Source organism: Oncorhynchus gorbuscha, linkage group LG11, assembly GCF_021184085.1.
Source record: "Oncorhynchus gorbuscha isolate QuinsamMale2020 ecotype Even-year linkage group LG11, OgorEven_v1.0, whole genome shotgun sequence".
Classification (NCBI taxonomy): domain Eukaryota; kingdom Metazoa; phylum Chordata; class Actinopteri; order Salmoniformes; family Salmonidae; genus Oncorhynchus; species Oncorhynchus gorbuscha.
Genome location: NC_060183.1, coordinates 36585183 through 36598231, shown reverse-complemented (window position 1 = coordinate 36598231; position 13049 = coordinate 36585183). Strand labels below are relative to the sequence as shown.

The 13049-nt window shown below is 46.9% G+C and overlaps 1 protein-coding gene across 1 annotated transcript in view; it reads left to right on the top strand.

The window, feature by feature from the left end:
- The window catches only part of LOC124047651 (guanine nucleotide exchange factor subunit RIC1-like), a 69120-nt gene that overhangs the window by 46429 nt on the left and 9642 nt on the right, over positions 1-13049 (top strand). The window contains exons 4-15 of the mRNA XM_046367965.1: positions 5028-5135; positions 7520-7662; positions 8120-8292; positions 9141-9267; positions 9908-10052; positions 10330-10540; positions 10686-10916; positions 11068-11106; positions 11551-11640; positions 11855-12015; positions 12298-12436; positions 12817-12924. Of these exons, the coding sequence (XP_046223921.1) occupies positions 5028-5135; positions 7520-7662; positions 8120-8292; positions 9141-9267; positions 9908-10052; positions 10330-10540; positions 10686-10916; positions 11068-11106; positions 11551-11640; positions 11855-12015; positions 12298-12436; positions 12817-12924 (1675 nt within the window). The remainder of the gene's footprint in view (positions 1-5027; positions 5136-7519; positions 7663-8119; positions 8293-9140; positions 9268-9907; positions 10053-10329; positions 10541-10685; positions 10917-11067; positions 11107-11550; positions 11641-11854; positions 12016-12297; positions 12437-12816; positions 12925-13049) is intronic.

Here is a 13049-nt window from a genome sequence, read left to right as displayed (position 1 = left end):
CTAGCCGATGAAACCGAAATGACTGCTTGGTAGACAAAGGAAATGGGGTGGGGACCACTCGAGCAGTTAACTCCTAGAGGATAACTACACTCATTGCTAATACTTTGAACATGAACAACCGCTCATTTGAAAAGATATTCCAATTGACATATTTACAAGTGTCTGCGTTTCTGTTGTCCCTCTGCGATTGACGTTCCTTCTGCTGGATAGTAAGTCGACAGAGAACCTCTGGTTTCTCCACCAGAGATCAAAGTCTTAGGTTGTTAGAATGGTTACTTCAGAGTATTTAAACAGCTGCAGTCTGAATAATTGTTCTTTAGTTTGTTAATTTATTTGCCATTTCAACGTGGGAATGATCTCCACGTTCTCTGGTCTTGTCCTCTGGTAGAGACGTAGTTATTAACCATTTCAACGTGGGAATGATCTCCACGTTCTCTGGTCTTGTCCTCTGGTAGAGATGTAGTTATTAACCATTTCAACGTGGGAATGAACTCCACGTTCTCTGGTCTTGTCCTCTGGTAGAGATGTAGTTATTAACCATTTCAACGTGGGAATGATCTCCACGTTCTCTGGTCTTGTCCTCTGGTAGAGATGTAGTTATTAACTATTTCACCGTGGGAATGATCTCCACGTTCTCTAGTCTTGTCCTCTGGTAGAGATGTAGTTATTAACCATTTCAACGTGGGAATGATCTCCACGTTCTCTGGTCTTGTCCTCTGGTAGATATGTAGTTATTAACCATTTCAACGTGGGAATGATCTCCACATTCTCTGGTCTTGTCCTCTCCTCTGGTAGAGATGTAGTTATTAACCATTTCAACGTGGGAATGCTCTCCACGTTCTCTGGTCTTGTCCTCTGGTAGAGATGTAGTTATTAACCATTTCAACGTGGGAATGCTCTCCACGTTCTCTGGTCTTGTCCTCTGGTAGAGATGCAGTTATTAACTATTTCAAAGTGGGAATGCTCTCCACGTTCTCTGGTCTTGTCCTCTGGTAGAGATGTAGTTATTAACCATTTCAATGTGGGAATGATCTCCACGTTCTCTGGTCTTGTCCTCTGGTAGAGACGTAGTTATTAACCATTTCAACGTGGGAATGATCTCCACGTTCTCTGGTCTTGTCCTCTGGTAGAGACGTAGTTATTAACCATTTCAACGTGGGAATGATCTCCACGTTCTCTGGTCTTGTCCTCTGGTAGAGACGTAGTTATTAACCATTTCAACGTGGGAATGATCTCCACGTTCTCTGGTCTTGTCCTCTGGTAAAGATGTAGTTATTAACCATTTCAACGTGGGAATGATCTCCACGTTCTCTGGTCTTGTCCTCTGGTAGAGATGTAGTTATTAACCATTTCAACGTGGGAATGCTCTCCACGTTCTCTGGTCTTGTCCTCTGGTAGAGATGTAGTTATTAACCATTTCAACGTGGGAATGATCTCCACGTTCTCTGGTCTTGTCCTCTGGTAGAGATGTAGTTATTAACCATTTTAACAGCTTCAGCTCCATGTTTTCTCATCTAATGTACATTTGGTTGGAAGTGGTTTTGTACTCTGTGGAAGAAGGGGTGGTTCTATGATGCCTAATGTGATGTCTGGGCTCATGGGGGTGTGGCCACTGACTAGTTAAAATTTTATATCTAAACAAGTATCTTGTTGAGAAGGCCAACATCGCATCTTCTCACAAATAGTTTCATGTTCAATCATATATTTTACACAACCATCAGATGCAAATCCCGTAATTGAGAAGTGTATACAAACAAACAGTAATGTGTGTCTCCTGTGTTTCATTTGGTGACCTCATGAAGGAATCTCGACATGACTGTTCCTTGATTTTCCCACCGACCGGTTCCACAAAAATATAAATATTGTTTAATTCTCAAATTTTGGGAATGTAGGAGTTTGTGGGATCAGCCTCTGTTCCACTGTGAAATCCTCTCTCCTCTTACTGCATGTCCAAAGGGGGAGAGGGTCTCTTCCAAGAATTTACTTCATGTTGTTAAGTCATAAAACTGTGGAGGGAGAGGGGGAGAGTGCTATGATCCTCACCCAAAAAGGGCGCGTTGTGACAACACCTACACCTGATGTCACAGGAAGGCCAAAAATATCTTCAAGGACAACAACCACCCGAGTCACTGCCTGTTCACCCCATTCAGATTGCGAGGTCAGTACAGGTGCATCAAAGCTGGGACCGAGAGACTGAAAAACAGCTTCTATCTCAAGGCCATCAGACTGCTAAACACCAATCAATAACTCAGAGAGGCTGCTGCCAACAGCGACTCATCACTGGCCACTTTAATACATGGATCACTAGTCACTTTAAACAATGCCAATAATGTTAACATATCTTACATTACTCATCTCATATGTGTATATATATATATATATATATATATATATATATATATACTGTATTTTATACTGTATTTTATACCGGCCATCGCTCATCCATATATTTCTATGTACATATTCTCATTCCATCCCTTTAGATTTGTGTGTATCAGGTAGTTGTTGGGGAATTGTTAGATACTGCTGCACTGTCGGAACTAGAAGCACAAGCATTCGCTACACTCGCATTACCATCTGCTAACCATGTGTATGTGACCAATACAATTTTGATTTGGATTTGATTTGAGCCTTAAATGGAACAGGTTTGGAACATCCAATATTCTTTGTCTAGCTGGCCGCCCGGACAAACTGAGCAATCGGCGGAGAAGGTCCTTGGTCTGGGAGGTGACCAAGAACCCAATGGTCACTGAAAGGGCTCCAGAGTTCCTCTGTGGAGATGGGAGAATCTTTCAGAAGGACAACCCATCTCTGCAGCACTCAGGCCTTTATGGTAGAGTGGCCAGACGGAAGCCACTCCTCAGTAAAAGGCACATGACAGCCAGCTTGGAGTTTGCTGAAGGACTCTCAGACCATTTAAACAAAAATGATCTGGTCTGATGAAACCAAGACTGAAATATTTAGCCTGAATGCCAAGCATCATGTCTGGAGGAAACCTTGCACCATCCCTATGGTGGTGGCAGCGTCATGCTGTGGAGATGTTTTTAAGCGGCAGGGACTGGGAGAGTATCGAGGAAAAGATGAACGGAGCAAAGTAGAGAGATCCTTGATGAAAACCTGCTCTGCGACGGTTCACCTTCCAACAGGACAAAGACCCTAAGCACACAGCCAAGACAAGTCAGGAGTGGTTTCGGGACACGTCTCAATGTCCCTTAGTGGCCCAATCAGAGCCCAGACTTGAACCCAATCGAACATCTCTGAAGAGACCTAAAAATAGCTGCGCAGCGATGCTCCCCATTCAACCTGACAGAGCTTGAGAGGATCTGCAGAGAAGAATGGGAGAAACTCCCCAAATACAGGTGAGCCAAGTTGTAGCGTCGTACCTCAAGCAGACTGACTGCTGTGATCGCCGCCAAAGGTGCGTCAACTAAGTACCGAGTAAAGGGTCTGAATACTTACGCAAATGTGATATTTTCACCTCAAAAAATAATTTGCAAAAATATCAACTGTTATTGCTTCGTCATTATGGGGTATTATGTGTAACGTAACAAAATGTGGAAAATGTCAAGGGGTCTAAATACTTCCCGAATGCGCTGTAAATAAACACTTACCCAAATCAAAAGTAGTTTAAATATTCATGTATTATCTTTTCAATTATTCATTACTCTTATTACAGTGTAAATGGTAAAGCTTCATATGACACCAATTGTTGCTTTGTAGAGCCTGCAGATGAAACATTATGGAGTCTTCACCCTCCTGCTGTGTTCGTTTCATGTTCATTCTGTGTTCCCGGTCCAAAATGACCGCCCCCATTTATAGCTGAGTTATAAATCCATAGTAATACATATCACCTAAATGTTGTTATTTTTTATCCACTTAATTCTTGTGACCATTCCAAGTTTTTAACTTCTATTTGCAATTTATGGCCTGTAGGCCTCATTGACCTGAGCTCATACAACTCGTTTTTGAGTAAATAAAGCATCGTATGGATTATTTGGACTAGAACAAATGCTCAGATGATACATATTGTGCTATTTATCACAGACTTTGTGTCAAAGTTTAACAAGGACTCTCCTCACCAGTGTCATGATCAAAGATATGATCAAGAGCCTCCCATACAGTATATCGTTTGGTCATTGTGCTGCCACAGAATGAGTTGTGAGCAAGGCCTTAAAAACAATCTTTACGTCCCAGAGCTGCTAGAAAAGTTCTATATATTATTGAAAGAATGTTGTGATTGTTTGTGAGAATGCCAACAGGTGTGGTTCCCGTGGGGGAAAGATTCTATTTGGGGAAAGGGTTCCTTGGGGGTTGCCATGGAAGCCAAGAAAGGTGTGTGTGTGTGTGTGTGTGTGTGTGTGTGTGTGTGTGTGTGTGTGTGTGTGTGTGTGTGTGTGTGTGTGTGTGTGTGTGTGTGTGTGTGTGTGTGTGTGTGTGTGTGTGTGTGTGTGTGTGTGTGTGCTCAAACATACATGCATGTGGGGGTCTGGGAGAGGAAGTGTGTCAATCTGATGAATGGGCATGTGCTTGAACTCAATTTTATACACTAATTGTTGTCTCACCCATTCATTTCTATTAACCGGTCATTGTTGACTGGGAACATTACAGCTGTACAAAAGTTAAATAAAACACCCAAAATGTATTCACAGATGCCCTGTGTGGACAACGTCATGGAACCTGATGACAATCAGATGAAATGAACTACATTTTTCAGAGAGAGAACTTGCAAATAGGTCCAATTCAACCGGAACACAGCAGAAGTGTTCAAAGGACAGGGATACAATTTTGTGAAAATCACCGAAATCATGGTATTTCCTTGTTTTTGTTGTTGTCCTGGTGTCTTATGGAATCACTCCAGTCTGGAAGGATGCACTAGACTCAATCTGCTCTCTGACTGCTGCTGTTATTAGGCGTCATTATTGCCTAGATCCTAGAACGACGTTGTTGACTAACCCAGACTTTTTTGCCTTTTTGATTTAGACTTGATAAGCTACTGTGAATTTGATCTTTTTGTGTGTGTGTTTTAGAGGGAGTCCGCGTGTCAAGGTCACCCCAGGTTATAAAGAAGAGCAGTGTGCCCCCGCTCTCAGCCTGGAGATGAAGAGACCCATAGATCTGGAGGCTCCCATCACCAGGTACTACGTTGTGTCACACACAAACCCAACACACACACACACACACTGTATACAAACCCAACACACACGCTATACACACACACACGCACGATATACACACACGGTATACAAACACCAACGTGTACACACCTAAATACGGAAACGCACATACATACATGCATGCACGCACGCACGCACGCACGCACGCATGCACGCACGCACGCATGCACGCACGCAGACACGCACGCACGCACGCACACGCACGCACGCATGCACGCACGCACGCATACACGCACGCACGCATACACGCACGCATACACGCACGCACGCATACACGCACGCACGCATACACGCGCGCACGCATGCACGCACGCATGCACGCACGCATGCACGCACGCATACACACACACATACATACACGCATGCACGCACGCATACACGCACGCATGCACGCACGCATGCACGCACACATACATACACACATGCACGCACGCATACATACATGCACGCACGCACGCATACATACATACACGCACGCACGCACACATACATACATAAACGCACGCATACATACATACACGCATGCATACACGCACGCACGCATGCATACACGCATGCATACATACACGCATGCACGCATACACGCACGCATACACGCACGCACGCATGCACGCACGCACGCATACACGCACGCACGCATACACGCACGCACGCATACACGCACGCACGCATACACGCACGCACGCATACACGCACGCACGCATACATACACGCACACATACATACATACATGCACACATACATACATACATACATACATACATACATACATACATACATACATACATACATACATGCACGCACGCACGCACGCACGCACGCACGCACGACACAGACAGACAGACAGACAGACAGACAGACAGACAGACAGACAGACAGACAGACAGACAGACAGACAGACACAGACAGACAGACAGACAGACAGACACAGACAGACAGACAGACAGACAGACAGACAGACAGACAGACAGACAGACAGACAGACAGACAGACAGACAGACAGACAGACAGACAGACAGACAGACAGACAGACAGACAGACAGACACGCATGCACGCATGCATGCATGCATGCATGCACGCTGGAACTCATACTGGACACTGAAGTGTGTTTAGTATGCAAGTAAACAAAAAAAAATTACATTCTGGACTGGTGCATGGTACGTACTTCAGCCACTGTGTACATTTTGTGCTGAAGAGATTTCCTCCTCCCAAATCAGTTTGTCAATTTGACTGCGGCAAATTATTTAACTGCGTATGGCTTCGCACATTCTTCCTCTAGTCCCTGTGGACTTAAGTAGGACATTAAAGATCTATCATCCTTGCCTTTCCTTTGTCTGTCTGTGCGTGGGGGCGTGTCTTTGTCTGTGCGTGGGGGCGTGTCTTTGTCTGTGCGTGGGGGCGTGTCTCTGTCTGTGTGTGGGGACGTGTATGTCTGTGTGTGGTGGCGTGTCTGTCTGGTCTGTGTGTCTCTGTCTGCGTGTGGGGGCGTGTCACTGTCTGCGTGTGGGGGCGTGTCTCTGCCTGTGTGTGTGTCTCTGCGCGCGTGACCGTGACCGTCTCTGTGTGCGTCTGTGCGTGCACGCGTGTGTCCATCCTGCCAGTAGCCTGGCTTTAGAGCTGCATGCCTGGGGTGAACTGAGCAGAGAAGCTAAGCTCCAGTATTGTCCTTTTTGCTTGAGAAGACCCATTCTCCAGAGTCCTAGTGGCTGTTGGCTCTAGAATGCCCCCATTCTGCTCTGGAGAGATGAAGCCCGACCGCAGTCAGATTACGGAGTTTGGGCTATCGGGTAGTCCTCGGTACTCACAGACCATCTGAGAACACTGGGACCACACATTCCAGCCGGGTCCCTCAGCATCTCCCTACTTCTCTTTCTCTTCATCTGTCTCTCTTCTATTATCTGTCACTCTTCCTTTTATCCAACTTCAATTTTCTGTCTCATGCTCTCTCTCTCCCTCTCTCCATTTTCTACTCATTTCTGTTGCGCGCGCCCTCTCCCTCTGTAACACATTCATACTCGCTCTCTCACTACACCTTTCTCGCTGCGCTTCAGGCATAACAATGAGCAGGAGCGTTTATTTGAAGGACGGCGTTAAGGGGTCTGAGTGACTGCAGGAGAGGTGCTTCTGATCTGCTGCCGTGAATCATTGTTTTGGGGCCTTCCTCTCAGATCCTCTGTGGGCTGCTTGAACATCCCAGTGCATTCTCTCTCGCTCTCTTTCTTGTTGTTGTGTGGGAGACACTAAAGCCTGGTACTAGGAATAGATGTGCGCACAGCCAAGCATCCAGTAAACACTAGCTAAGCACCCCACCTCTCTGTCTCTCTCTCTCTCTCTCCCCCTCCAGTATTAAGTCTCTTCAGGAGGACTTGTTGGTGTCTACAGCTGATGGCTACCTCCACATCCTCCACTGGGACGGAGTCAGCAATGGCCGGAAGGCTATCAGTCTCTGCACCGTCCCCTTCTCCCTGGACCTTCAGTCGGCACGCGGTCAGTCACACTCACTATACACCATCCTCTCCTCGCCACCCTCTTCCTCTCTCGCCTACCTGTACCCACCCCACCTAGCCCTTACCGATCCTTCTCAACTAAACCTGAACCTCTACCCACATGTGTGCGTTTTGCAGTCGGGCTCAATCGACATCATCCTCTCCATCCTCTCCCCACTACATCTATACACGTTTACATAAAATGCAGTCAGGGATTGTGTCTAACTGGGAGCCCAATTCAGATCTTTTCCCCCCACTCATTGGTCTTTTCACCCATCCCATCAAAATCGTTGCACATAAGATCTATTCCAGAGCTGATTTGATTGGTCAAAAAGCCCATTGGTGGGGGGATCTGAATTGGGCTGCCGGTGTAAACGCAGCCTAAGTGTCGTCCCTGCGTAGGCCTGAAGTCATGTATGTGCAATGTGTTTCTTCATGCGTTTTATTTGCTTGTGCAGGTGGTCCGTCTCTGGATCTGGAGGGGCTGTACATCAGAGACATGGAGTACTGTGTGACTCTGGATGGCTTTGCTGTGGTGCTTGACGACGGGAGGCTGGGATTCATCAGTCCTGTAGCCGGCCGGTTTACCGCGGAAGTAAGAGAAAGAAGTCTGTGTGTGTGTGATTTTGCTGTGGCGCTTGACGATTGACAGGCTGGGACTCATAAGAACGGTGGGAGAAGTGTTGTGTTGGGGTGTGTGCGTTGCCGTGTTCTGTAAGTCATGTTAAGCGTGACTGTCAAGGGTCGACGAAAAATGGGGGTGGAGTGAAAGGCGGAGGCGAGTGTCTGCCTGCGCGCGTGTGTGTGCGCGTGTGTGTGTGTGTGTGTGTGTGTGTGTGTGTGTGTGTGTGTGTGTGTGTGTGTGTGTGTGTGTGTGTGTGTGTGTGTGTGTGTGTGTGTGTGTGTGTGTGTGAGAGAGAACACAGCAGGGCAAGCTGGCAGTGTGTGGCGGTCATTACAGGCTGATGGCAATGTGTCCTGCTGACATCAGTAAAGCCTCTGTAGCCACTTTCTGAACAAAAATGACAGAGAATCATGGTCTCACTGTTAAGTCAGTTAAGTTTTGTGTGTGTGTGTGTGTGTGTGAGAGAGAACACACACGCACAATGACCTTGACAAAGACAGATGAGTTCAGCAGAGAGATCCTGAGTGGCAGTAGATAATGAGTCAATCACCGGCTGTGGGATTCCGCAACCTTTCCGTTCATTAAATGCCTGCTCATTATTTCAGCGTTTTATTTGTTTTGTTTTTCATTTAGGAAACGTCGGCTAATTTATTGCTGGTACTCGGTACTAAACAAGATTGACATGAACTTGACTGCACAAGCGGCTGTTATGTAATATCCCTACTTCTGATGGGTCAGCGTTATTTATTCATGTATTGAATCCCCTGACTGTGTTTGAATTTCAATTTGCTTTATTGGCGTTGGCACATATTGCCAAAGCACAATGTTACCTGAGAAGAAAGAGTAATGAGTAAACTCTGAACATTTGTCTCTCTCTCTGTCTCTGTTCCAGTGGCTCAGTATTGGTGTACATGATTGACACCACCACAGGATCCATGCAGCTCTCCCACAAGCTGGAGCTCACCCCAAAACACTTCCCTGGTACGTCTGTCTCTGACTGACCACCAGCTCACGCTCCCGTTTAGTGTTGACGGATGAAAGTACACTTTTTTTATACAAACTAGTCCACCCCGTCAGGTTTTTTACACTGAATGGTATCACATGATGCCATATTATAGGGCTGGTTTTCGTTTTGACTCGAAAGTGCAAGTGATTCTATGGAGTAGTTCCCATCAACACATCAGCCATGCAGAACCATTGGTTTGTTTTATGGTACACTAATGCCACCTAATGGTATTGGGTGGTAATGAAAGTACAGTGATTCTATGGAGTAGTTCCCCTCAACACATCAGCCATGCAGAACCATTTGTTTGTTTTAAAATCCTATGGTAATGGCTGGTACATTTTTTGAATTTTTAAATAACCCTGAGCTAGATGACATCACAGGGATGTTTATTTTACACGGCGCTGTGTTATCTCTGTTGTTGACAAGTCACTGTTAAACCGAATAAACCATACTACTGTAAAAGCAGGGTTATGGTCAATTCGGGAAGTAAACCATATTCGTATTCTAGTTTTCCTCAATTGAAATGAATTGGCGAAATGGAATTGACTCGACTGTATTACTGAAAAGATTTCTGTCTGACCGGTCGCCGTGTCTGTATCGAATCTCCCTCCTCAGACGTGTGGAACAAGACCGGCGCGGTGAAGCTGATCCGCTGGTCCCCCGACTACAGCGTTGCCATGGTGACCTGGGAGTGCGGCGGGCTGTCTTTATGGAGTGTGTTTGGAGCACACCTCATCTGTACACTCGGGGAGGACTTTGCGTGAGTGACAAGACGACGGTCTTCTTCGTTATTCTTCCTCTGTTGGTCTTCATTCCCCCCCCCCCCCAGGACTCCTGCAGCCGTAGTACAATTCACATCGCCGTTGTCTTGTCAGCTACGCTCCTATGGTGCAGACTGCGCGCTCTCATACAGTATAGGTTGAGCAGGCTTCATCCTGAACGGGACAACAACAAAAAACTGTGCAAAATCTTCTCTTTTTCTCCTTGCAATTGTGTCTATTATAAACCCTTCTCTATGACTACGGTCTCGACCCCAGGTATCGGTCAGACGGCACGAAGAAGGATCCTATAAAGATCAGCTCTATGTGCTGGGGAGCGGAAGGCTACCACCTGTGGGTCATCACCAGTAGAGAGGAAGCGGAGCTTGTAGAGAACATGGAGGGGGCTCCACCTCCTACCCAGACCATGCAGGCGGGGATACTGCAGTTCCACTTCATCAAAAGCGCCCTCACCGTTAACCCCTGCACGGTGAGCTTATGGACATTGGCGTCAATGCACACGTTCCTGACACCAACCAATTTTGCTTGCTGGGCACTTTCATGTAGAATACTGATATGTTGCAAACAAATAGATTTTTTGTTGTTGTTGATTCCCTGTTGTCTGTCCCTCCCAGAGTAACCAGGAGCAAGTTTTACTACATGGGGAAGACCGTCTGTACCTGACCTGTGGTGACCCCACCCAGGTCCCATCCAGCAGCTCCGATGGCCCTCAAACCCCTCACCCCCACAATCTCGCCCATGGCCTGGAGGGCAACCCCCTTCACCATCGCTCCGCCCCCTCATCCAACTCCATCTCTCAGGGACTCAGCACTTTACTGGGACACAAGCACTGGCATGTGGTCCAGGTACAACATCATAAACTTAATTCATTTCGAATTCAGATGGCTACCTATTCAGATGTGGCTTTGATATGTTGACGTGACGCTTGACAAGTTAGAAATGATGTTTCGCATCCTGTCAGTCAAACTATCCTGTGTTTTTCCCCCTCTGTCGTAGATTCACAGCACATACCTAGAGAGTAATTGGCCTATACGGGTGAGTCAGTGTGGGGAAATACTTATACGTCTGTCCTTAGGGATAAGTATTCAATGTGTGTGTGTGGCTACATCAAACCATGTTAACCTGAGTTGTCAAATGAATGCAGTTTTTCCAGATACCAATGTCATCATGCGCACTTAGCCTGCTATATCTATAGCTTCTAATGCATGAGAGGTGTGTGTGTGTGTGTGTGTGTGTGTGTGTGTGTGTGTGTGTGTGTGTGTGTGTGTGTGTGTGTGTGTGTGTGTGTGTGTGTGTGTGTGTGTGTGTGTGTGTGTGTGTGTGTGTGTGTGTGTGTGTGTGTGTGTGTGTGTGTGTGTGTGTGTATAGTTTGCAGCCATAGACACAGCAGGCCAGTGCATAGCGGTGGCAGGGAGACGTGGCTTTGCACATTACTCCATGTCCACCAGGAAATGGAAGCTGTTTGGGAACATCACTCAGGAGCAGAACATGACCGTGACAGGGGGGCTGGCCTGGTGGAACGACTTTGTCGTTGTTGCCTGTTACAATTTCACCGACCGGCAAGAAGAGGTAAGACGGCATAACACCGATAACTAACGTTCAGGAACAATAGATTTTACACCACTCTGTTCTGAACATGTATGGGACAAATGGATTGAGAATGTGTGACGGTTTTGCTCACGACAAGCTGACGAGCTCCGTTTGACCGGTCGCTTTGATGGATGGACAAAGTGAACAGCGGTACTTTCTTTCCTCCCCCGTCGTTTCTCCCCTCCCGGTGTAGCTGCGTCTGTACCTCCGGTCGTCCAACCTGGACAATGCCTTCGCCTCCGTCACCAAGCTGCACTCTGACACCCTGCTGCTCAACGTGTTCAGAGACCTGATCGTCCTCTTCAGAGCAGACTGCTCCATCTTCCTCTACAGCATCGAGAGGAGGCACGACGGGTAGGGAGAGACGAACACGCTTAGGACGGGCACAGGCATGCACACCCACTCATAAAAATGTAACTCTCACACACATTTATTAGCAGGAAGGACGAGACTGGTGGGGAAGATCACCTGACAGAGGTCACGGATGATAATCAATAGTGTTGTGGAAAGAAAGTCACGTGAACTTTCCAATAATACTTATCACATGCCATTGGTTGGGGCTTTAACTCGGGGGGAGGCTTTAAAAGGACCTGTCCAATCAATGTTATTAGTAGTATATTGTCTTTTTCTCTGAAGGCCCAACCCGTCAGCCTGTGTTGAGCTGCTTCAGGAGGTGTCCATGTCCCGCTACATCCCCCATCCTGCCCTGGTGGTGTCTGTCACCCTCACCTCGGTGCGCACAGAGACCGGCATCGCGCTTAAAGCCCCACAGCAGGTACTGGTTTCAATACACACATGAAATCTCATCAAAAGCCTGGTCTCTTCAGACTCTTCTACCACTGCCCCCCCCCCCTGCTCCTAGCGCTTTTCTTTCACCAGCGTCGTTTTAGCAGAGGGGTCTCCAACCCCTTGTTCCTGGAGAGCTACCGTCCTGTAGGTTTGGGGTTGAAGCCAAAAACCTACAGGGGGTAGCTCTCCAGGCACAAGGGGTTGGAGAGCCCTTATTTTGCAGCTATTTTGAACAGAGTTTTAATTTGCGCTGATTGCGATGTCTTTTAAATCTACTTTAGTGAATGCACCGATTTGTGAATCACTCTGGGTAAATGCCTGCTAAGTTGTTAAAGTGAATAGTACTAATTTGTGTCGCTGTACTAGGCCTGTATGGCAGAGAGCATCATGCTGAACCTGGCTGGCCAACTCATCATGCTACAGAGAGACCGTTCTGGACCACAGGTACGAGAGAAGGAAGACCAGAAGAAACTGGTGAGTCACACACACACACACACACACACACACACACACACACACACACACACACACACACACACACACACACACACACACACACACACACAGTACCAGTCAAAAGTTTGGACACCTACTCATTC